The sequence below is a fragment of the Geotrypetes seraphini genome, chromosome 19, assembly GCF_902459505.1.
Source record: "Geotrypetes seraphini chromosome 19, aGeoSer1.1, whole genome shotgun sequence".
In the NCBI taxonomy this organism is placed as follows: domain Eukaryota; kingdom Metazoa; phylum Chordata; class Amphibia; order Gymnophiona; family Dermophiidae; genus Geotrypetes; species Geotrypetes seraphini.
This window is the reverse complement of record NC_047102.1, coordinates 38,270,898-38,297,416: the sequence shown is the minus strand read 5'-3', so window position 1 is coordinate 38,297,416 and position 26,519 is coordinate 38,270,898. Positions and strand designations below refer to the sequence as shown.

General features: G+C 46.1%; 2 protein-coding genes across 2 annotated transcripts in view; both read right to left on the bottom strand.

The window, feature by feature from the left end:
- The window catches only part of CPSF7 (cleavage and polyadenylation specific factor 7), a 50,481-nt gene extending 24,136 nt beyond the window's left edge, over positions 1 to 26,345 (bottom strand). Inside the window, exons 1-3 of the mRNA XM_033928090.1 lie at positions 25,894 to 26,345; positions 14,506 to 14,721; positions 988 to 1,091 (exon numbers count right to left, since the gene is read on the bottom strand). Coding sequence (XP_033783981.1) covers positions 988 to 1,091; positions 14,506 to 14,721; positions 25,894 to 25,947 — 374 coding nt within the window. The 5' untranslated portion in view covers positions 25,948 to 26,345. The remainder of the gene's footprint in view (positions 1 to 987; positions 1,092 to 14,505; positions 14,722 to 25,893) is intronic.
- The window catches only part of LOC117352063 (nitric oxide synthase-interacting protein-like), a 742,171-nt gene that overhangs the window by 34,326 nt on the left and 681,326 nt on the right, over positions 1 to 26,519 (bottom strand). The window lies entirely within an intron of this gene.

The window sequence follows — 26,519 nt, the reverse complement described above, 5'->3', positions numbered from 1 at the left end:
GCAACTAGGGCAACTGCCCCCTGGTCAGAGAGCCCTAAGCCAGCTGGAAGCTAAAGAAGCACAGCCTGGGCTTTGCGGTTCCCAGTTATGTCTAATACCAGCTCTAGCAGGATACATATTTCAAATCTGAAATATTCTGGTAATTTTATTCTTCAAATCACATTGGTCTCAGGCTTTGGTTTGGGGTTCCTTCTGTCTTCATTGTAGCATGGCTGGCTCCTGAAAGTAAAATCAGCCCAAGAGGAGCTGGGGAGGAGATGCCGAGTCCGACATGGGCGTACCCGACATGGTCCTTTAGCACAGAGTGCACTGCTTGAAGCCACTAGGAGTCTTTGACATTGAAGGAAAACCACTGATGCTAGGTCAAAATGGCTCAATGGTCCAGGGAGGTCTAATAGATGACAAGCTGAAAAAGGCTTGATGCTTCCTGTCTGAAAACAGGCAGCAAAGGGTCCGAAGGTCAAGCTCAAAACAAAAACCCATGCAGCCCAAGACAAAAACAAAAATATGACAAAATGAAGGGTAAAAAAGAAATGGGAAGACACAAAAATGTAAATGCTTGACACACTTAGAGAAACTCTACGAAACAGCATCTCAGCTCTGCAGAAAACTGAAAATGGAAGGTCCCGCGAGCTGACATTGGGCGGGAAGGCATGTGCGGTATGGACAGTCTCAAGACTTTTAAAGTGACAGTACACTTTTGCACTATCCATGCTGGGTTCTGTGGATGACATCGCCCACATGCGAGAATATGCTGCCTGGTTGTCCTTGGATAATCAATTTTACATGAAACTCCTACTCCCCAAACTGCTGGCCACTCAAAAGCTGTGAACCTGAACACTCTTGCTCATTCTGTCTGATTTGTATAAGAAGTCTTCACCGTCTTTTGTCAGGGCTAGTACACAAACCAATGCAACAAATCTCAAGGAAGCTTAATGCAATAAGCAATGGAGACATTCATCACCAAATAACTACAGTAATTCTTACCCTCTGGACTGGCCATTAGCTCGATTCTCTGCAAACTTTAGCTCTACCACATCGCTAACTCCTACTGACTGAATGACTTCTGATAGCTCATTGTCTGTTGTCCACTAGTTGCCAGAAAAGAAAAAAAACAAAGCAGTTAGAAAGGGATGGGTCCTGTCACAAATTCTAATATTTGAGAAAGATCAAACTGCTGAAGGACATTCTCCAGCAGACTTATTCTATGAGTGGAGGATTAGCTTAATGGTTAGAGCAGCGGGCTCAGAACTGGAGAAGCCTGGTTCAAAAACCACTGTGGTTCCTTGTGATCTTGGGCAAGTCACTAAATCTTATACTGCCTCAGGCAAAAAACTTAGATAGTAAGCTTGTAAGCCCTTGATGACAGGTAAAATACCTGTACCTGAATGTAACTCTCCCTGACCTACAACAAAGTAGGAATGAGCTAAATCTATAATCCGTCCTTTCCTCTTATAAAGTCTCATGTACTGTAATAAAGACTGACAAACTGTGTATTTATTTTTAATTCACATTTAAATTTTACTCGCATGTTAAAAAGAGATTAGGTTCTTACCTTGCTAACATCTTTTCTAGTAGATAGATGTGTCATTCTGGATGGACAAGTAATCTCCCTATGCTAGTAGGCCTTGCAGAAGGAATGCATTCCTGCTTTTGAATTCCTCCTCCTTCACCAGAGGGCTCTACTGACCCCTTCAGTTTGTACCAAAGCAGGCAAAAGCCCTATACAGAAACACATGTGAAGGAGGGGTACGAGGAAACTCCCCAAACTACAACTCTGTTCTGCTCTGAAAACATAATAAACAAGTTAAACATTGCCATTTAACAATTAAAACATCAAAATAATCCTACCCAACAGAAACATTTAAGGAGCTCAAATAATACCCCAATGTGTTATAGTAATAGATTATTCTTAGAAAGTGACTATGAAAGGAGCAAGCATCAGGCAAGCCTCAGGCAACTGGTGTTGGAACCGACAAGGGATCAGGCAATACTGGACCTGATACTTACCAATGGAGAAAGTGTCACAGAGGTCTCGGTGGGCGACACATTGGCCTCCAGTAACCACAACATGGTATGGTTCAATATCAGGAAAGGTTTCACTAAATCTACTACACTAACCAAAGTCCTCAAATTCAAGGACACAAATTTCAAAGAAATGGGAGACTTCGTTCACCAGGCGCTACAAAGCCAAGAAGAAACCGATAACGTGGAAGACATGTGGTCGACTTTGAAAGCAACCATACAAGAAGCAACAAACCGCTATGTAAAATCAGTAAGTAAACGGCGAAGGAACAATAAGCCACAGTGGTTTACTGCGGAGATCTCAGACCTGATCAAGGAGAAGAAAAAAGCATTCATCTCTTACAAACAATCAGGGAAGCAGGACTCTAGAGCAGACTACCTGGCCAAATCAAAAGCCGTCAAAACAGCAGTCAGGGAGGCTAAATTCCTCATGGAGGAGTCTCTAGCAAAGAACATCCAGAAGGGAGATAAATCCTTCTTCAGGTATATCAGTGATAGAAGAAAAAACTCAGGCGGGATTGTACGTCTTAGGAAACCAGACGGAGACTATGTGGAAAAGGATTCGGAAAAAGCCCAACTATTAAATGAATACTTCTGCTCAGTCTTCACCCGAGAAGCGCCAGGGCTCGGCCCTCAGCTACAGACAAGGGTTGGCTCAGTTGACCCGTTTAGTAACTTTGAGTTTACGCCCAGCAGTGTCTACGGTGAGCTGTCAAGGCTCAAGGTTAGCAAGGCAATGGGGCCGGACAACCTGCACCCCAGGGTGCTTAGGGAGCTGAGTGATGTCTTGGCGGAGCCACTGTCCGCGCTCTTCAACCTCTCCCTTAGTACAGGCAGCGTCCCGTTGGACTGGAGGACGGCTAACGTCATTCCACTCCACAAGAAAGGCTCAAAGATGGAGACAGCAAACTACAGACCAGTGAGTCTAATATCGATAGTGAGCAAACTAATGGAAACTCTAATCAAACACCAATTAGATAAGATCCTGGATGAGGAGAATCTACGGGATCCCCGACAACATGGATTTACTAAGGGGAGATCCTGCCAATCCAACCTGATCAGCTTCTTTGACTGGGTAACGGGGAATCTGGATATTGGGGAGTCCCTGGACATCATGTACCTGGACTTTAGCAAAGCATTCGATAGCGTACCACACCGCAGGTTACTGAGCAAGATGAGTTCTATAGGATTAGGTGACACATTGACGAAATGGGTTGGGAGCTGGCTTGGAGGTAGGCTCCAAAGGGTGGTGGTGAACGGCACCCCCTCCGAAATGACGGAGGTGATTAGTGGAGTACCACAGGGCTCAGTCTTGGGCCCAATCCTATTCAACATCTTTATAAGAGACTTGGCAGAAGGGCTTCGAGGTAAAATAACATTATTCGCCGATGACGCCAAACTGAGTAATGTAGTGGGCAAATGCACAACAGACGAAGATTCAGTGCCCGACAACATGATGCACGACCTACTCCTACTGGAGCGATGGTCTAGGACATGGCAACTCAACTTCAATGCCAAAAAATGCAAAGTTATGCACCTGGGCAGCCAGAATCCATGCAAGTCTTATACCCTTAATGGCGAGATCCTAGCAAAAACGGTAGCAGAATGAGACTTGGGGGTAATCGTCAGTGAGGACATGAAGTCTGCCAATCAAGTGGAGCAGGCTTCGTCCAAGGCAAGACAAATCATGGGCTGCATACGAAGGGGTTTCGTCAGTCGTAAGGCGGAAGTCATTATGCCATTGTATAGATCCATGGTGAGGCCCCACCTGGAATACTGTGTGCAATTCTGGAGGCCGCATTATCGCAAGGATGTGCTGAGACTGGAGTCGGTGCAAAGAATGGCCACCCGGATGGTCTCGGGACTCAAGGATCTACCATACGAAAAACGGCTTGACAAATTACAGCTATACTCGCTCGAGGAGCGCAGAGAGAGGGGGGACATGATCGAGACGTTCAAGTATCTTACGGGCCGCATCGAGGCGGAGGAAGATATCTTCTTTTTCAAGGGTCCCACGACAACAAGAGGGCATCCGTTGAAAATCAGGGGCGGGAAACTACGAGGTGACACCAGGAAATTCTTTTTCACTGAAAGAGTGGTTGATCGCTGGAATAGTCTTCCACTACAGGTGATTGAGGCCAGCAGCGTGCCTTATTTTAAGGCCAAATGGGATCGGCACATGGGATCTATTCACAGGGCAAAGGTAGGGGAGGGACATTAAGGTGGGCAGACTAGATGGGCCGTGGGCCCTTATCTGCCGTCTATTTCTATGTTTCTATGTGACGGCAGAAAAAGGCTGAGGCCCATCGAGTCTGCCCACTCCATTGACCCACCCCCCTAGTTAATTGCTCTCTGATGACCTTTTCCCTCAAAGAGATCCGACATGAGCATCCCATCTGTTCTTAAAATCTGGCACGCTGCTGGCCTCGATCACCTGTACTGGGAGCTTATTCCAGCTGTCAACCACTCTTTCGGTGAAGAAATATTTCCTGGTGTCGCCATGAAAGTTCCCGCCCTTTATTTTCAGCGGGTGTCCTCTTGTGGCTGAGGGTCCTCTAAGAAGGAAACTATCATCTTCTACCTTGATACGACCAGTGACATACTTAAACGTCTCAATCATGTCTCCTCTCTCCCTACGTTCTTCGAGAAAGTATAGCCGCAATTCGTTCAGCCTTTCTTCGTATGATAGATCTTTGAGCCCCGAGACCATCCTGGTGGCCATTCGCTGTACCGACTCGACTCTCAGCAGATCTTTACGGTAATGTGGCCTCCAGAATTGTACGCAGTACTCCAGATGAGGCCTCACCATGGTTCTGGACGTCAGGCTTCCGACTAACAAAGCTTCTCCGGATACAACCCAGCATTTGCCTAGCCCTGGATGAAGCCTTCTCCACTTGATTGGCCATTTTCATGTCTTCACTGATGATCACCCCCAAATCCCGTTCTGCTGCAGTCCTTGTTAAGGTTTCACCATTCAATGTGTACGTTCTGCACGGATTATTGTTGCCAAGGTGCATGACCTTGCATTTGTTAGCGTTGAAGCTAAGCTGCCAGGTCGAGGACCAATGTTCCAACAGAGTAACATTGGTGTTTGTAACAGAGTAAACACCGAAGAGGGAGTGGAGAATATGAAAAAGGATCTGCAAAAGTTAGAGGAATGGTCTAATGCCCGGCAACTAAAATTCAATGCAAAGAAATACAGAGTAATGCATTTGGGGATTAATAATAGGAAGGAACCGTATATGCTGGGAGGAGAGAAGCTGATATGCACGGACGGGGAGAGGGACCTTGGGGTGATAGTGTCCGAAGATCTAAAGGCGAAAAAACAGTGTGACAAGGCAGTGGCTGCTGCCAGAAGGATTCTGGGCTGTATAAAGAGAGGCGTAGTCAGTAGAAGGAAGAAGGTGTTGATGCCCCTGTACAGGTCATTGGTGAGGCCCCACTTGGAGTATTGTGTTCAGTTTTGGAGACCGTATCTGGCGAAAAACGTAAGAAGACTTGAGGCGGTCCAGAGGAGGGCGACGAAAATGATAGGAGGCTTGCGCCAGAAGACGTATGAGGAGAGACTGGAAGCCCTGAATATGTATACCCTAGAGGAAAGGAGAGACAGGGGAGATATGATTCAGACGTTTAAATACTTGAAGGGTATTAACGTAGAACAAAATCTTTTCCAGAGAAAGGAAAATGGTAAAACCAGAGGACATAATTTGAGGTTGAGGGGTGGTAGATTCAGGGGCAATGTTAGGAAATTCTACTTTACGGAGAGGGTGGTGGATGCCTGGAATGTGCTCCCGAGAGAGGTGGTGGAGAGTAAAACTGTGACTGAGTTCAAAGAAGCGTGGGATGAACACAGAAGATTTAGAATCAGAAAATAATATTAAAGATTGAACTAGGCCAGTTACTGGGCAGACTTGTACGGTCTGTGTCTGTGTATGGCCGTTTGGTGGAGGATGGGCTGGGGAGGGCTTCAATGGCTGGGAGGGTGTAGATAGGCTGGAGTAAGTCTTAACAGTGATTTCGGCAGTTGGAACCCAAGCACAGTACCGGGTAAAGCTTTGGATTCTTGCCCAGAAATAGCTAAGAAGAAAAAATTAAAAAAAAAAAAAAAAAAAAAAATTTAAATTGAATCAGGTTGGGCAGACTGGATGGACCATCCGGGTCTTTATCTGCCGTCATCTACTATGTTACTATGTTAAAAGCAGGTCTTGCGTCATGCTGTCGGACAGACTGCCGTTACTCACAATGTTACATAGTTTGGCATCATCGGCGAATAATGTTATTTTACCTTGAAGCCCCTGAATCATGTCTCTTACTAATATGTTGAAAAGGATCGGGCCCAAGACCGAGCCCTGCGGCACCCCACTGGTCACCTCCGACGTTTTAGAGATGTTACCATTAATCACCACCCTCTGAATCTACCACTCATCCAATCGTGAACCCATGCTGTAAGTGTTTCACCTAATCCCATCGATTTCATCTTGCTCAATAGCCTGCAGTAGGGGACGCTATCAAAAGCTTTGCTGAAGTCCAAGTACACGACGTCCAGGGACTCTCCCAAATGTACCCTTAAGGTCTGACTGACATCCAAACTTCAGTTTGGCTCCAATTTTCTGACTGAGGCAGGAGTGGATCAAGTCGCAGCCCTACAAATCTCCGCGGGGGAGGCCACGCTTCAAGTCAAATGCACCCTTACTGGCGACTGTTTTCCACAGAAAATATATGCTGATGAAATGGCCCTATGGATCAATCTGGAAATCATGGCCTTGGGATGCCGGTGTGCTGCGTCGAGTGATTGGTCTCCATACCTAAAGAAGGATATAAAAATAATCGAGAGGGTAGAGAGACGAGCAACGAAGCTAATAAAGGGCATGGAGAACTTGGAATACGAGGAACGACTTAAGAGACTGGGATTGTTCTCCCTTGAGAAGAGGAGACTGCGAGGGGATATGATTGAGACTTTCAAAATACTGAAAGGAATCGACAAAATAGAGCAGAAAAAAAATTATTTACAATGTCCCCCCTTACAAGCTAAGGGGGGACAAGTTCAGGACAAATATCAGGAAGTTCTGCTTCACGCAACGAGTGGTGGACACCTGGAATGCTCTCCCAGAAGAGGTAATTGCGGAATCCACTGTTCTAGGATTTAAGGGTAAGTTATATGTACATCTCCTTATGAGTGGCATAAGGTGACATAGGTAAGGGTAAGCTAGATGCACATCTCCTTATGAGAAGCTTAGAGTGATATGGGGACTAAAAGTATGCCAGGATACACCTGGCAGGGCCTCCGCGTGTGTGGATCGCCGAACTTGATGGACCTAGGGTCTGTTCCAGAGATGGCACTTCTTATGTTCTTAGACAGACCACCTAGGTCCCTGGTAGGATCTCTGAGAGGAGGCTCTTCCTGAGTACTACCAAAAGTGCTTGGAGCCATGAAAATTAGACTGCCCGGAGCCTCTCAAGGTTTGTGGTCTGCTGTCAGGTAGAGATTTTGGCTGATGATCTGCCTTGCTGGTCATGAGATCGTTAGGTCCCTTTCCAAACAACATTTGTTCCCTGAAAGAAAGTCTGCTAAGGGTATATATAGCCTTGCAATGGAATCTCCCACCCATTGCCAGATCTAGAGTATTCTGCAGGTTGAGATAGAACAAGCCAAGATTTTGCTCATGACTCTGATGTCATAGAGAACGTAATCCATTCCTGCTAATAGGAACTGAGGCAAAGACCCACCCTCCGCCAGCTGAAGCCCCCATAACCTGGTATGATAGGCAAGTGTCATAAAGGAAGCCGCTGCAGCTGCTTTGATTCCCAAGACAATTGCTTTGAATTGTTTTGTTAAGGATCACATCCACTCTGCGATCCTGCATTTCTTTTAACACCACACCTCGGTCACTTAATAGAGACGTACGTTTGGTTACCTGCACTACCAAGGAATCTACCTTAGGCTAGCAAACATCTGCTGACAAGATGGCCGCTATGGCACTGTTTGGAACTAAAAATGGCTCCAAAACGCCTTAACTAAAAAAAAACCCCCCCAGTGAAAAAGGAATTTTGGAGGTGAGGAACCTTAAGGGGACATACACCTGAAAAAAGGCTTTTAAAGACCCCCCCTCACACCGATTTTCCTCATAAGCTTTAACAGCCTTACTCATTGTGACCTGTGCTTGAGATATGCTGCAGCCTGCCTCGGCTCCTAAAGTAGCTGGCTCTGGGAGAAGAAATCACTGCCTCAGCTGGTCAGCTCCTCCAACACTGAATCTTCAGGCTGCCAGTGAGACCAAAATCTGACTGAGCCTCAACCTCCATAGGACTGTGGATGCAAAGGGGGGGGGGGAAAACACAGCTGGCACCCTGAAAAGCTCCGCTGAGCCCCCTATAGATGCTTAACATCCCGCACTCAAGCTTCTGCAACCCAACAGGTGAGCAATGCTCATGGGAATGGTCCCCGAGCTCCACAAGTTTCTGCAAGCTGGCTACAGGTACCACAGAGGAATTGGCCTGTCAGCTGCAGACCTCAGTCTGTTAGCTTGACCCTTGAATAGGGAGCTCTTCAGCAATGAAAGCCACTAAAAACAGTGAAAAAAAACCACACTAAAAATATACAGAGAAGATCAGAAAGTCTCTTTCCGGCTTGCATTCAGAAAGAAAACTGAAGGGGGAAGCAGAGCCCTCTAGTAAAGGAGGGATTCAAAAGCTGGAATGAATTCCTTCTGAACAGCTCGTGAGCATGGGAGATTACCAGTCTATCCAGTATGATACACCTAATGCACTAGAAACTAATATGTTAATGAACTGGGAGTTAATAAAATATGCTAAACCCTAAATGAGTGCTAAGCTTAGCATACATTTTACATAAAGTGTCATGTTAAAAATGGTAATAGTGTTATAAGTATAATTTACTGCTGTTTTTAAATTCAAGCAAATGGAGGTTCGCTGGCCCAGCTTGGGATCCCTGAACCAGAGAACCTTATATGCCTACAAACTAACAACCCACTAACCTGTCCAAACTGCTCACCCAAGTAAATAGCCATCACTCTCGTTTGAGTGCCTCCCCCTACTCTTCACGAGTCTGACAACAATTTAAAAAATGGTGTGGGTTTAGCTGAGATTACACATCGACAGAAGTAATCAATAAAAGAGGAGGAGGCAGTAGCACTGGTAAATATGGTGGTCATCAAAGAGGAACAATGGGTGGGTAGAATGTGGGTTACTTAGTGCAGCGATAGGCAGGGTTGTGAACGCTCTGGTCCCAGGACAAAAACCTTTTGTTCTAAAAGCTCCAGACTGGACTAGAGGGGCCTCCAATTGTTTAAAATTGTAAAAAAGCAGTAGTTAGAAACAGAGACGCACTAACTACTAACCTTTGTAAAAGTGTGTACACAGGAAACTTACTACACATTTTTACTCCCTTTTTAGAATGGACTGTAGGTTTGTTTTTGTTTTTTTTTAATACCCACAGCATTGATGTGAATTTTTAGCTTACTGCATTAGTAGCTGACAGAGCATGTGAGTTAAGTAAAATGAGAACACATCTTAACTTTAAGAATGTTAGTTGGAAACTTCAATGAACGGGCAGCATCTAAATTTGCTCAATATATACTGCAAATCCATACTTTAGTACACTGAGGCCTAAAGCACATTTTTAAAGAGAAATTAGGTTCTTACCTGCTAATTTTCTTTCTTTTAGTCTCTCAATGATGGGTAATAGCTCACCATGACCAGCAGGTGGAGGCTGAGACATATACTTTTGGCTGTAGTACAAGTGGGATGTGCAGTCCCCAATACACTCAGTCTGCCAAATAGCCAAGCAGAACTAATAAACTAAGAAGTGCTAATCATAACAATAACAACACTCCTAATAGGAGTAACAACTAACATAGAACCATACTACTGGAAATTGCACAGAAGTACCTTCAGCAAATGCCCTCACAACTCGCCAGCTAGGCCAGTTCTTTTAATCTCCCCTACCCTACTAAAAACATGAGATCCTGCAGAAAAAAACGCCCTCTTCATGCGAATCCCGAAAGAACCAGTGCCAGTCTGGAGAGACTAAAAGAAAGAAAATTAGCAGGTAAGAACCTAATTTCTCCTTCTTCAGCATCTCTCCAGACCTACCTATAGCTCACTGATGGGACATGCCAAAGCAGTACCCATCATGAGTGGGACGCCCAAAGGGCCGCCACAAGAACAACCATGTCCCATCATGCCTAAACATCCACACGGTAGTGTCAAACAAAGGAATGGAGAGAAAACCAAACCACAGCTTTAGATATCCACTAGAAGTACAAGAGAACTCATTCCAAGAAACTGCCTGACCCAGAGTGGAATAAGCCTTGAGAAAGTCCAGATCAGGCTACTTCTGAAGAAGGTATGCCGAAGCGAGTCTCTTTGATTGAGCGTGCAATGGTAGCCTTGGAAGCAACATCCCACTTATAAGAATCTTCTAAGAGGATAAAAAGATGATCCAATTTCTGGAACTCCTGGGTCTGCTGAAGATAAGAGTGAAGGACCTGACAGACATCCAACTTGCACAACTACCTCTGCTACAAACAGCCCTTCCGACTACCCAAAACAGGGAGGACCAAAGAATGGTTTACATGAAAAGGCGAAACCACCTTTGGCAGAAAAGAAGGAACAGACCGCAGCACAACGCATTCCCTAGAAAACTCCAGGAAGGGAGGCCTACATGAGAAAGCCTGCAGCTCGAAAACGTGTCTCGCAGAAGTAATGGCCACCATGAACACTGCTTTATGAGTAAGGTCCTTCAACGAGCAAGACCCTATGGGCTCAAAGGGAGGGGGCATGGACAGGACCAGATTGAGATCCCAGGCCGGAACCGAAGGCCGCACTGGAGGCCGAAGCAATTTGGCCACCCTCAAAAAGCGAATCACGTCCGGATTAGATGTTAAACGTCTACCCTGCAGCAAACCATGAAACGCAAAGCCGCAAGCTGAACCCGGAGATAAGACCAGGCTAGGCCCCTGTCCAGGCCATCCTGCAAGAACTCCAAGATGTGAGGCAAAGAGGCACGAACGGAAACCGCACACTCCTCACAGATATGCCAAACGCACACATAAACTCTAAAGTGGAAAGTCTCCGGGACCCCAAGAGTGGAGATCACTCTATCCGAATAACCTTTCTTACCTAGGCATTCCCTTTCAAGAGGCAAGCCTTAAGACAAAAGGGACCCAGATCGAATATTGGAATGGGGCTCCGAGTCAAAAGGTCAGGCGAGGGGGGCAGCAGAAGAGGATCTGCTACGAGACGACGAACGAGATCTGCGTACCATGGGCACATGGGTCAGTCTGGAGCCACCAGGATCACGCAGCTGGGGTGCTGAACAATGTAAAGAAAGACTCTGCCCACCACCGGCCATGTACAGGAGGACACTCGCCGGCCAAGGTTGCACCAGAGCATCCAGCCCCTCGGCCAACTGAAGAACCATGGCGCTTTGGCATTGGCACTCATGGCCATGAGGTCCATGACCGGCTGACCCCAAGCCTGCACAATCAACTCGAAGGCTGCGGGACCTAGACACCACTCTTCAGAATCTAGCACATGACGACTGAGGAAGTTTGCCTGGACATTCTCCACTTCTGCTATGTGAGAAGTTGAGATGTCCAGAAGATGAGTCTCTACCCAGGCCATGAGCAGAGCCACTTCCTGCGCCACCAGATGACTCCTGGTTCCCCCATGATGATTGATGTAAGCCACCGCTGTGGCGTAGTTTGAGAGAACCCGGACTGACTTACCTGTGAGCAACATCTGGAACGCTAATAACGCCAGCCTGATGGCTCTGTTCTCCAGAACATTGATCGACCAAGACACCTCCTCCGGAGACCAGCTGTCCTAAGCCAAGTAACTGAGACACTGAGCTCCCCAGCCGAGAAGACTGGCGTCTGTGAGAAGCAATGTCCACTGGGGCTGATCCAGACTCACCCCCCCTGCACCAAACTGGAAGACTTTAGCCACCACCGGAAACTGCGACGAACTAACCCCCGAAGAGGAACGGGAGAGTCCAGATCGTGCCACCGAGGTGACCACCGCTGAAGCAGAGCATACTGTAGCCGTCACATGTGAGCCTGGGCCCACCGAACCATGTCTAGGGAGGCTGCCATCGAAAATCCTGCGCCCGAAGCCACTGGGAAGCCATCAGAAGGCAAATCTGCGATTGCAACTTGTTCACTCGGGCCTCTGGGAGGAAGACTTTTCCCCAAGCCGGTGTCGAAGAGAACCCCAAGGTACTCCAGGTGCCGAGACGGGGTTAACCAGCTCTTGGACAGGATGACCACCCATCCCAGCGACCACAGAAACTCCACAACCCAAGCTGTAACCCGGGAACTCTCCTGAAAAGACTTTGCTCAGATCAACCAATCATCCAGATAGAGATGAACAAGAACACCCTCTTTGCGCAAGACTGCCACCACAACCGCCATAATCTTGGTGAACGTCCGCAAAGCTGTGGCCAGGCCAAAGGGAAGCACACAAAACTGAGCCACCAGAGCGCCACACATCGCCAGCTGGACCACCAGGGCAGTCACATCAAAACTCTGCTTAAGAAGGGATTCCAACCTACACTCTTCAGAATCCTGCAAAGCCGAGCCGCCCTCTACCGAAACCACCGCATCCACCACCAGTGACTTCAAGGTATCCCTAACCCCCTCAGGGATGGGATACAGGCGGGCCTTACACTGAACAAACCAAAAAGGTGTTTCTGGCACATTCCACTGCGCAAGCACAATATCCCAGATATCCTGATGCATAGAAAAAGAGCGGGAGGCTGAGTGGATCCCCCGAAGCAGGGGGTCCACCACATGACCGAGGGAACCTGAAGAATAAGCTCCTAGAGTTCCTCCTGCAGAAAAATCCACACTACAGATGCATCCTCACCAGCTGGCAGTTCCAAAAAACCTCCGCCAGCGGCATCCGTCCCCCAGAGAGGATCCTGGAGGTCCACCAAGGGGTCCAAGTCCTCAAGTGAAAACAGCTCCCCACACAAAAAAATCCTTGTCCCAAGTGACCCTCGACCGCTTAGATGAAACTTGGGAGGGGGGGGGGAGCCAAAACCAGTGCAGAGGAGGGCCGAACAGGGATGGATGAGGAGGGAGATAAACCCCCAAAAAAACCAAGACCCCCAGACAGAAGCAGAACCCCCGGCTGTCCGAAGATAAGCCTTGCACAAGGCTAAAACAAAATCAGACGAAAAAACCCCTGGTTGCTCAATGGGGCTCACTGCCAAAGAAGGAGACCCAGCAGAAACTTGCCCCTGTCTCTCCAAAACAGGGGAAAGATCACATAAGGCTGCAGACAAGATGGAGGAGCTTCCCACCAAAACTGACACAAAACCCGCCGAAAAAACTCTCCCGAGGCCTGCAGTGGCAGAGAAACCTGAACCGCCCCAGCCGCTAATGGAGGCAAGCTGGCAGTAGCGGTAAGGAAGTCCCTAGGAATATTGGCGTAAGGAAACCTTATTTCCCTGACCATTGGTAGCTGAGGGAATCCTTATGTGGGTGGCGAGGGAACCCGGTCTTCCCCCTTGCCTGTTGCCGGTGAGCGAGGCACTCGCAAAGGGGATCCCTGGACCTGAAGCCGACGAGGATTCTCCTTAGTGGCAGCTGGCACACCACGAGCACAGGCCGGCTGCTTTGACCTTGTGTCTGGAGCACAATCAGAAAAATGCTGGTTAGCAATAAAATCAATTACAGACAATTGAAGGATTCCCTTTTTTTTAAAACAAATTCTACTGGCTCTCTAAGCCATATGCCTTCCCGGTATCAGTGGCAAGGCTTACAGCTGAGGCAACTCTACAGAAAAAAATTGGGGGGAGGTGGAGGAAATGGGAGGAGGGACTCGACCCATCGAATGTGACACCCCTGAGGTCGAACAGACCCGAAAGGGTCCCCCAAGCTCAGTCCCGCATCAGACGGGGACCAGAAGGCCACTAAACAACTTCCAACAGCCCTACCCTAAACCAGGGAACACTGCAACAGCTTGCCACCTGAAAGCAGACTTGAGTGTATTTAGGACTGCACAACCCACTTGTACTACAGCCAAAAGTATATGCCTCGGTCTTCTCCTGCTGGTCATGGTGAGCTATTACCCCATCAGTGAGCTGTGCCGGTCTGCAGAGACGCTGAAGAAGCATACATTTCTTCAGCATTAACAGAGAAAAACCTGTGCTCAAAAATACATCTAAAACCAAGAAATAATTTCATACTGAATCCGGCATGCAATACATTAGATCATAGATGCCTCTTAAAGGAGGGTTTCTTAGGCTTTCCAGTGGTGTAGAATGAATAAACCTCCCTCAATGTAGCTGGTTAAACATTAAACTTTTTACGGAGAGTTTAATTATGTAGACTTGAACAGTTAAGAAGACATAAAAATATTCTATGAAGGCACAAGTGAAAGGTGGAATAAAATATACTCCAGCTACTTCTGTAAGGAGAGCTTCAACATGGATACTGGGATGCCTGGACTTACCCAGAAGAAATTGCCCACATAGACTGCTGCTCGCTTGTTCCGTAGCCCACTGTACGTATAGAGAATGGTAGGGGATTTACTGTTTGGTTTTGGTGATGCTTCCAACAGGTTAGAAGATGTCGACTCAGTTGTGTTGTGCCTATTATTCGTCTGGGCACTCACAGCTAGCACATCGTCATAGAGGTCCACTTGTTCAGCATTCCCAAACTCTGCATCCTACAAGAAAAGAAAACGTAGTACAGAGATCAGATGTTATTTCTAAAATGGCGTTATGATTCATCCACATTTTGCTAGATAAGATACTTTCATTTCAGTGTTATATTCATTATGAACTTTGTGGGTTGATTTAGCGGTTTTTATCCACAAGAGACACTACTACTAGCAAGAGTGATTTCATGCACACATATTTTTGGTGTTATGGGAAAATTAGGTTCTTACTGCACTAGAAAGAAGATTATCAAGGTGTCTCGCAAACTTTCCGGCCAGTGGCACATTAAATCCAGTGTCCCGACCAGAAGGCACCTGGAAGGCTCATCTGGCTGTGGCCTACCGGTGGAGGAATCCAGGAAGTGTGGGGAGAGGAGATATGCTGGCCAGGAGGAGAGTCATCTGCACTGGCTGACTTCCTACAGGACATGCCTCTCACCGCGAGAGGCACATCCTGTAGGCAGGTACCCAGCGTCGACGACTCTCCTCTTCGCCAGTGTGTTGTAGCACACCAGGAATCTCAGGAGGCACAGTTTGTGATACACTGTTCTAGTAGAAAGCCATGAGTCTTGAACCAATGGGTTATTCACCTCTACTTGCAAATTTATGTAGAAGGCATCATCTATATTTTTTTGGCTGTGCCTCCCCTATCTCTGCACCTGTGCTCTGCTCTTCAGTTCATACCAAATCAGCTGACCACCACTTCAATAGGAAAAAGAAAAAAAGAGGGGCATAGGGGGACTTCCTGATGAAGCCAAGTCTGTTCTGCCATTAATTAAATCCATTTAAAGAAAACCAGTGCCAATAGAAACATAAAATCAAGGTGGAACCAAACAAGCCATTTGAGTGCAACTGGCACTAACACTTATGTGGTTCCCGCAGTCTTTCTAACTGCAAAACCATTTTTTAAAAATCTACAAAACTCTCCTCTCAAGGAGGATATCGCTGGACACTGTGTGATCATTCCATGTTAAGTGGTCTAATTTTAGAAAAATGCCCTACTCACCATCATGGATTTTGATGAAACTTTGTATGCTGAATCTCACATGACTCAAACTAACTTTGGTAAAGTTTAAGACTCACCAGTGGAATACTTGTAGAAATATAGCTTTTTGTTTAATACCATACTGGGCCCATGTACAGTATCCCTGCAAAATTTTTGCAACTTTGAGTCAAAATATTTCCTTGGTTATATAAGCAAAACAAATGATACTTGGCAATCTTGTACAAATTTTTATGATCTTTTCAATGGAACTCATATATTCTCAAATATTCAAGTTCAACTTAAAAACTAATCTAGTTATTTTACAATTTCACTTTAAATTTTGTGATTTTTCAAGGAATGTCAAACCTCGGGTATTTTTAATCAGCTTTTACAAAAGAGTCATCTAGAAAAATTTTTAAACCAAGTATTAGAAAGATGCATTTTCTTGTCCAGTTTGTCTGTCTTGACTAGATTATAAGCTAAAGATCATAGGTTCTTACCTGCTAATTTTCTTTCTTTTAGTCCCTCCAGGCCAGCACAAAAACGGATGGGTTTACACTCCTCTGCCAACAGGTGGAGGCTGAGATACCAACTTTTGGCTTAAGTACAAGTGGGCTGTGCAGTTCCTATTACAATCAGTCTTAACGAATAGCCAAGAAGAAAATAACGGCTGAAAACAATAACATCTCAACTCCACACTCACATGGAGAAAACTGTTGGATACTGATTAGAACAAGAACCTTTCAGAAACGCCCCACAGTTTGCAAGTTAAACCAGTCGAACCAATCTTTTAAACCCTCCTAACAACCAAACCAACAACTCCTGCAGAAAAAACCTGTACTCTTCCCAAAAAAATACCAAACAAAATGACAGAGCAGAGTCTGTGCCAGTCTGGAGGTACTAAAAGAAAAAAAATTAGCAGATAAGGACCTAATTTCTCCTTCTTTAGCGTCCCTCCAGAATGGTACAGAAATGGATGGGACATACCAAAGCAATACCCATCATGGGTGGGACCCCTGAAGAGCCGCCACAAGAACACACTCACCGAACACTGCCTGAACGTCCACATGGTAGTGCCGAACTATGGAATGGAGAGAAGACCAAACTGCAGCTTTACAGATATCCTCTGGAAGTCCAAAAGAAGATTCAGCCCAAGAAGCTGTCTGAGTGGAATGAGCTTTGAGAAATTCCGGAACAGGCTTCTTTTGGAGAAGGTATACTGAAGCGATAGTCTCCTTGATCCAGCGCACAATGGTAGCCCTGGAAGCAACGAGCCCCTTTACAAGGACCCGCTAAGAGGACAAAAAGACAGTTCGACTTCTGGAACTCCTGGGTCCACTAAACATAAGAGCAAAGGAGCCTACAGACATCCAACTTGTGCAACTGCCTCTGCTTCAAGCTCTTCCGACTACCCAAGACCGGGAGGACTAAGGACTGGTTAACATGAACTGGAGAGACCACCTTCGGAAGAAAGGAGCAAACCAGATGCAGCACGACTCGCTCCCTAGAGAACTCCAGGAAGGGAGGCCTACATGAAAAGGCCTGCAGTTCTTAAATATGTCTCATGGAAGTAATGACCACCAAGAAAACCACCTTAAAAGTAAGGTTCTTCAACATACAGGTGACAAGAGGCTCAAAAGGAGGACGAACAAGCATGGAGAAAAAAAAAATTCCAGGTAGGAACCGACGGCTGAACAGATGGCTGGAGCAATTTCGCAGGGAGGACCAGGCAAGGTCTTGCTCCAGGCCATCCTGCAGGTACTCCAGAATGTGAGGCAAAGGAGCTTGAAGGAGAACCACACCACACATGGAACACCATTTCTCAAAATACGCCAAACACAGATATAAGCCCAAGAGGTGGAAAGTCTCCGAGACCCTAAGAGAGTGGAGAGCACCTTACCCGAATATCCTTTCTTCCTTAGGCAAGCCCTTTTATGATCCAAGCCGTAAGACAAAAAGGACCTAGATCGAACATTGGAATGGCATCTGAGATAGAAGAACAGGTTACAGGGGCAGCGGAAGAAGATCTGCCTCTCGTAAACAAATCAGATCTGCATACCACGGTCGCCTAGGCCAGTTCGGAGACAAGAGAATCATGTGGCCTGCATGCCGGGCAATCCGAAGAAGAACTCTGCCCACCAGAGACCAAGGAGGAAACATAAAGCAGGCCATCCATCGGCCAAGCCTACACCAGAGCATCCAGACCCTTGGCCTGGCAATCCCTGCACCGACTGAAGAACCTCAGTGCATTGGCGTTGACACTCATGGCCATGAGATCCATGATCAACCGACCCCAGGCCTAATCAACCAACTTGAATGGCTTCCACTTGCCGGGATCCAGCGCATGACGACTGAGAAAATCTGCTTGGACATTTTCCACCCCGGCAATGTGGGAAACCAAGATGTCCTGAAGACGAGCCTCCGCCCATTCTATGAGCAGAGAGGTTTCCAGTGCCACCAGATAACTCTTGATACCCCTCTGACAACTGACATAGGTCACCACTTTGGCATTGTGTAAGAGGACTTGAACTGACTTGCTCTCCAGCAAGGACTAGAATTCCACCAACGCTAGCTGAATGGCTCTGGTCTCCAGAACATTGATCTACCAGGATGCCTCCACCAGTGACCAGCAGCCCTGAGACATTGAGCTCCCTAACCGAAGAGACTGTCCACTGGGGCTGATTTAGATTCACTCCCTGAACCATATTGGAAGACTGAAGCTACCATCATAGGCTGCGCTGAACTAATCCCTGAAGCGGGACCGGAGAGTCCAGATTGTGAATCTGTGGTGACCACTGCCGAAGAAGCGCATACTGAAGAGGACACATGTGAGCCCAAGCCCACCAGACCACTTCAAATGAGGCCGCCATGGACCCCAAGACCTGCAGAAAACCTTGCGCCAGCATACATCAGCAATCCACCAGAGCGCAAATTTGCAATTTGCACATCTGGAAGGAAAACTCCCCCCAAGCTGGTGTCGAAAAGAACACCGAGATACTCCAAGCGCTGAGATGGAGTCAACCGGCCTTTGGACAGTTTGACTACCCAGCCCAGAGACTACAGAAACTCTACAACCTGAGCCGTAACCTGGGAACTCTCTTGCAACAACTTTGCTCAAATCAACCAATCATCCAGATAGGGGTGGACCAGAATGCCCTCCTGGCGCCTGGCCGCTGCCACCACAAACATAGTCCTGGTGCTGTAGCTAGACCAAAGGGAAGCGCACAAAACTGGTAATGCTCTCCTAAAATTGCAAAACGAAGGAAATGTTGATGGGAGTCCTGAATGGGAACATGCAGATATACCTCCATGCAGATATATCTTCCTCTGGTTGGAGCGCAAGAATAACAGATTTCAGGGTTTCCATACGAAAAGACGGAACCCGGAGAGCCTTGTTGACACCTTTTTGATCCAAAATAGGCTGAAAAGGCCCTTCTTTCTTGGGCACCACAAAGTAAATAGCGTACCTGCCGGTGCAAATCTCCTGAAGATGCACTGGGACCACTGCTTTGAGATCTAGCAACCTAAGCAGCATCTGACGAAATGCCCGCTTCTTCCAAGTTGTCTAACAAGAAGAGAGGAAATGATCTGGTAAAGGCCAGGAAAACTCGAGCGCATAGCTGTCCCGAATCACTTCCAGGACCCACTGATCCGTTGTGATATCGGCCTAACTCTGGTAAAACTCCTGCAATCGAGCTCCCACTGGAACCAGGGGAAGGACCTGCTGCGAGTCATTGGCTGGACGAGCTAAGGAGCTACCGGCGGAGACCCGATCCCTCTGGCTGGCTCCCCGAAAGGATTGCATGTGCTGAAAGCGACCTCTGGAAGGCAAAGAAGCCGAACCCCGGCCAGGATGGTACCTATGAAACTCATGCAAACGCCCCCAGGCCGAGCAACCTCGCGGCGCTGGGCAAGAATGGTCCTCTGGAAGCCGAGGCACATTCGAGTCACTTGAGGCCTGAACTAGCTTATCCAACTCCTCCCCAAAGAGGAAGGATTCTTGAAAAGGAAATTTACTGAGCTTAGACTTTAGAGGCTGCATCTGCCGACCAACCCCAAAGTCATAGGGTACGGTGAGTCACTTCTCCGAGGGCCATGGACTTGGCCGAAGTCCTCAACAGAAAGGTAAGAAGCGCCAACCTCAATCTTAGCTACCTCCTGTTCCACTAAGGACCTGTCAGCTGACTCCCGGTCAAAGATCTGCTCAGACCACTGGAAACAAGTTTAGGCCACCAGACCACCACAAACTGTTGCCTGGAGAGCCAAGGCAGCCACATCAAAACTCTGTTTAAGGAGAGCCTCCATCTTACAGTCCTGAGGGTCTCTCAGGGCTGAACTACCCTCAACTAGCACTGTATGTTGACGTTCGATAGCCAAGACCATTGCATCCACCACAGGAGACTTAAATGTATCCCAATCGGAAATGGGATAAAGTCTGGCAATGAACGAGTTACAATTTTACATACACAGTATAGGCCAATTACAGACAGACAGACATATGCCCTTGCATGGATTTGATGAGCTATCACAGATTTAAAACAGGGCGGAGTGTATACTCCACATGGTGACAGTTCAAGGAGTAAAATTTACACACTGAGGGGAGCTACTGAATGAAAAGATGAGTTTTTAATTCTTTCCTGAAGGTCAGTAGTCCCTCTTGAGAGCTAATGGATGGCGGAAGTAGATTTCATAGTTTAGGCAAGACATGCGAGTAGACTCGTTTGTGGGCTGTTTCCAGAAGGAGGGATCATCCAGGGGGTAAGCATAATCGCTTATTATTTTGGAAGCGTAAGGTTTGGTCAGGAACATAAGAAGGTAACTTCAATATGCACATTTGGGCCCATGTTTTGAAAGGCTTTCTAGGCCAGAACCAGGGCCTTAAAAGGTGCAACGAGTCCTAATGGGTAGTCAGTGAACAGAGGCAATGCTGATGAGAAATGGTCACAAATGCTCAGGTTTTTTAGTAGGTGGACTGCTGCATTTTGGACATGTTGAAATTGCAATATGTTCTTCATAGATTGGCCCTTGAATAGTGCATTGCAATAGTCCATTTGTAACAGAACGAAGGCATACAGCAATTGAGCAACGGTGGCGTCTGAGAACTAGTTTTGGAGTTTGCATAGTTGATGTAGAAAGAAGAACAAAATGGATACCACCTGTGATAAAGAGATTAGGTTCTTACCTTGATAATATCTTTTCCTGTAGATAGGGGTGTTAAGCTGAACCAAGAGTCTTGCATCCTTTAAAGGTCCTATGCCTGCTGTCCAGGAGTGAATTTGGGCGGCAATCCTGGACACTAGCCATGAGGTCATCCAACCCCTGGCCAAACAGCATATTGCCCCTGAAAGGAAGCCTGATGATCATGGCTTTGCTCACTACCCGAAGCACATCATACAAAGCATCAGCCACATAGTCTACTCCCACCAACAGCTGTGAAGGGGAATACGAATGCATCCCACTCAAGTCATGCAATTTAGAATGGCCAGCACAGCCAGAAACAAGGCCTCAAACTGCCTCTTGAGCAACATATCAAGTCTGCAATCCTGTTGATCCTTAAGCACTATGCCCCCCCTCACTGGGAAGGAATGTGTGCTTGGTCACATGACCACCAGAGAGTCCACTTTAGGCATAGCAAACATATGCTGGAACTCCTGGTCCATAGGATATAGCTTGGACATTGCTTTATCCGTTATAAGGAGTCCTCTGGGTTCTTCCAGTGCTCAGAAATCAGGACTTTCAAATCCAGGTGCCATGGAAAGGCAGTAGGCTGAGAGCAGACCCACTCAACAGGGAACAGTGGGAAGTAGGCTAAGGAGGATCAATTTTGAGCTCCTTAAGAGACTCAATGAGAAGATCCATCAGAGCAGCAGACTTGAACAGCCAGCAAACTGAGGGGTCCTTACCCTGGTCTGCAGCAGCACTCAGACCCGGGTCCATTTCGCCCAGTGTAGCATCGTTTCTAAGGCTTCACCCGGGAGAGAGGATAAGCATCCAGATCATCACCTTCAGTGACCCATCTAACCAGCTGTCTGTGTCCGGGAGAGACATGGGCCTCTGTGGAGAAGCAGATGCTGAAAAATGGGAAGACTGCGCAGATGGTCGCTCTCTAGCTGACTCAGAAGATGCACCAGCGCTGCTGATGTAGGCTTGCCAGAGAAAGGTCACAAATTCAGGTGTAAAGGGCAAAGAGGACGGTTAAGAACACAAAATAGCCTTACAGGGTCAGACTTAGGGCTGTGGAGTCGGAGACAAATTTGGGTACTGGAGTCTGAGTCGTGGGTACCAGAAACTGAGGAGTCAGAGTCGAAGGATTTATCTACCAACTCCACAGCCCTGGTCAGACCGTTTTCATGGAGGTCAATCCAAGTCAAAAGTACCTGACAAAAACCCAAATAGTAAAACAACAAATGGGATTTCAAACAAACATCCTGCCCATCATAAGGAAAAGCATTATAGAAACAATGGACAAATGCAGGATTGATATACACCTTAAATTACAACATTCAACATTAATGCATTAAAATTGCAAATTTTAGAATTATTCCTCTTCAAAATTATATTATGTATAAATACCTCACTAATATTTTCAAAACTATCCCACAGTCTTAATATGAAACTAGGAGAAGTGTATATCATACAGCTGGACAGGCTCAGATCATAAGACCTCTTATAACCTATATGTTATTCCTTGTAACCATCCTGAAAATGTAGCTTTAATCATCTATACACACCTCCATCCTCCCCTTACAATATGAACAACTCAATCATGGAATGTGTTATCTATCTTGCTGCTACTCTTTCACCTTTGTGAGTGTGAAAATGTTGTATGAAAGAAGTATTGCATATATGAAACCATTTAGCAACACTTATCTATAATGCTGGAAGCTTAATAATGCTTTTCCAACGCTCTCCCTTATTTGAGTGTTTCTCATCTGGTTAAATACAAACGCTGCTGTCCTGTGGAGTAAATGAATTTGTGAAGAAAAATCCAAATAGTAGCAGCATTCCATGCCACTGATTCGGGCCAAGCAGTGGTTTCCCCCATGTCTGTCTTAACAGCAGAATATGGACTTTTCCGCCAGGATCTTGTCCAAACCTTTTTTTAAAACCAGCTACATTACCCGCTCTTACTACATCTTCTAGCAATGCATTCCAGAGTTTAACTATTCTCAGAGTAAAAAAAAAAAATTCATCCTATTAGTTTTAACTTCATCGAATGTCCCCTAGTCTTTGTAAATCTTGATGCAGTACCAAAAAAAAAAAAAAAGATCTACTTGTATTCTATTCCACTCAGGATTTTGTAGACTTCAATTATACCTTCCCTCAGCTGTCTCTTTTCCAAGTTGAAGAGCCCTAACCTCTTTAGTCTTGCCTCATATGAGAGGAGTTCCATCCCCTTTATCATCTCGGTTGCTCCCTTATTTAGTGCCACAATATCTTTTTTGAGATAAGGAGACCATAACTTTCTTTTCTTTTCACTTTGGGGCCATCAGAACCTTTATTAGGCACTGGTGCCGCATCATGGGACCCCAAGAGGACAAAATCACCCCTTAATCATCCCAGCAGCTGTCTGGCAGCATTAATAAGGTGGGTCGGAGGTTGAACCTAAGGTCCCCACCTCCCCAATATGCACAGTGGAACACGTGGCACAAGGGTGCTCTTCGGGTGCCCAACCGGCACAAACATTGCATGAATCCACATCATTGGAGCATGACGACTCTATCCCTGTTGGTTAGAATAAAAAAATTAGGTTTTTTGAAGAAGTATGAGAATTTAGAATTCAAAATGGGAAAAATCCAAGATGGCCGCCACCAGGATTTCCTACTGAAAAAATGGCTGTAACTGCACAGGATTTCTGGGATGGGAAAAACAAGGCTAAAACAAATTATAACAACCACCAACCTTCAGGGTCTAAGCTCTGTCTTCTGAGATAATGCACTTGAATATTGTTCACTCAAGCCACAAGCATCGCAGAGATTGCCTGCAGGTGAGTTTCTGCCCAACAGAACGCTTTCGCCTCCTGCCAGAGCAAAGTGCTCCTGGTGCTTCCCTGTCTGTTGACATAGGCCATTGCAGTGCAATTGTCAAAGAAGATTCTGATGGCTTTGCTCTCCAGCAAAGACTGCAGTGCCAGACGAATGGCTCGCAGTTCCAGTCTGTTGATAAGACTATTCAATGAACAGATCAGAAAGACAGGGACAGCAGAGACTATGGAGGAGGAGAAGTTGAAAGGCTGTGATTGACATCTTTTGCAATATGCTTGCAAACACAGATGGATAACCCTATGATTCAGCATACCATCTCTATCTACTGCACTGGAAATCTACTTTAGTACATCAGACTCTAGATCAGTGGGCCCCAACCCTGTCCTGGAAGACCACCAGGTCAATCAGGTTTTCAGGATAGCCCTAATGAATATACATGGAGCAGATTTGCATGCCTGTCACTTCCATTATATGCAAATCTCTCTCATGCATATTCATTAGGGCTAGCCTGAAAACCCGACTGTCCTTCAGGACAGAGTTGGGAACCACTGCTCTAGATGATTTGTCCAAGGTACGGAGTGTTGGGGGTGAAGGGAAATTTGAGACCTTACACTATGGGTCTCTTTTATTATTATTATTATTATTATTATTCAAGTTTATTAGGATTTTTTTTATATACCGCCTATCAAGCTTATCTAAGCGGTTTTACAATCAGGTACTCAAGCATTTTCCCTATCTGTCCCAGTGGGCTCACAATTTATCAACGTACCTTATCAAGCCAAATAGCATGGGCCAGTGTATTAAATGCACAGAAACCCATAGGGAATGAATAGGCTTCTTCTGTACATTTGCCACACAGCACTCGCTACCATGGTTTGATAAAAAAGGGTCTAAGTTTTCAGCCCATTATTCTACTCAGCCAGGTTATTTTCTCTCTCTAATAACATAAATTTATTTTTAGTTTAGATTTAGATATTATGTGGGCTTGGTTTATTGTCTTCCACATAGAGCAGAGCAACCCAACTTGTTCATAATTATGTATGATGGAAGGAGGTTTAAATGCTCAAAAGGGATAAGCCAATTCTGGCTTTACCCTACTGCATGCAGGAACCAGTGGTCTTATTTTTCTTAAACCCAGCACTAAACACAGGATTCACTTACTTAGCAAATATACTTATACCACCAAAAGAAAACATGATAAATCATAATGATAAGTGCTTATTTTTCTTAAGCAATGTTACTTGGAAAGTTTATTAGGATTTTATACACCGCCTATCAAGGTTACTATGTTACTATGAAATCAGAGCAGTAAGTCCCTGCATTTAATGGGATAAATCCAGTACAGGATCAAATGTGTCCAGTGAAGCTGGTAATCAGAGGAGAGCAAGATATTAGTCAAAACTTACAAACCATAGATCATCATTTGTACTTACATAGGGAATGTTTCTATATCTATACAATGAAGAAAGTGCATGTCCTTTCAATCTCCCGTGTATTCACAGATGACCTAAAAATCAGGACTTTCCAAATTGATTCTGTCAACTCCAAAGTCAAGTGTTTTTAGGATGTCCACAATTATTTGCATATACATATACAGTAAACCCCCGTGAATTCATGTTTCGCAAATCACGGACTCAGTAATTCGCGGTATTTTCCGACCGCCTCTTCCTGGTACTAAAGTCATGGTTACATCAGGAGCTGCTTTGACACGCTATCTGGTGTATCAAAGCAAGTCCTGATTGGTGTAACCATGACTTTAGTACCAGGAAAAGGCGGTCGGAAAATGTGCCCGGCTTTGTAAGTACAATTTAAGCACCCAGCGGCACCCCAGCTGCCCTCTCCTGCCTTTGATCAGCTGAAAAACCGTATTTGCGTTTTTTCCAAAATCTGCGGGTGTTCTTGGAACATAACCCCCGTGAATTTCGGGGAGTACTGTAATATGTTTCTGATTCATTGACCACATCCTGAAAACCCAACTGGCTGTGGGATCCTCAGAACAAATTTGAGAAGCACAGGGCTAAAACATATGTAATCTGTGTAGGAACCATTAACTGAGTCCAGAGCATTATTGATTTAGAATTATTATTCAAAAGGATCTTTCAGAGCAGTACAAAAATAGGCATCAATTATTTCAAAGACAAGTTATTGTGAGCATAATTCTTTGCACACCCTACCAATGTTGTAGAATTGAGATGCTTTTTGACTGCTTACCTGGTTGAACTCTTCATCTGCATAAATGTCAATTAAATCCACTCCTTCAGACATCTTTTCCCAGAGGATCTAGACAGGTAATCTGACTTGGGAAATGGGATCAAAGCAAAACAAATCCCCTAGCAACAGTAAGATGATGGCTCAAGATCTTTGCTATCACACTCAAAACTGGAACTCTAGACAAGTATTAGTCGCATCACTCATTCAGAACTCAAACGTCACTTTGCAACCAAAAAAAGGGGTCTTTTTGCCTTTCAAGATCTAAAATACATCGTAATGTGCGGTTTAAAAAAATCCCTTCACTCTATGCGGGCTACAAGGAGCTTTTCTTATAGACTAATCATTGCAAATGAAACCTGTGCACTTTGGTGAATCCGGGGTCTTCCACCTTCCCGCTCGTGACAAAGATTCGCTTTCCCGCTTCCCCCGCAGGTAAGTTCCCTCTCCACGGGCCGGCCCCTCCTCCTCCTCCCTCCCACCCCCCGGGATCTGCGGCCCTTTCCCTGGCTTCGAATCTTCTCGGCCGTCGGCTCCCTTCCGCTTCCTCGCGCCCGCCCCGAGGCGCCGCGCGCCGGGTCCGTCCCCGTCCCCCCCCCCCCTGACTGCGCACGAGCCGCGAGGCCCCC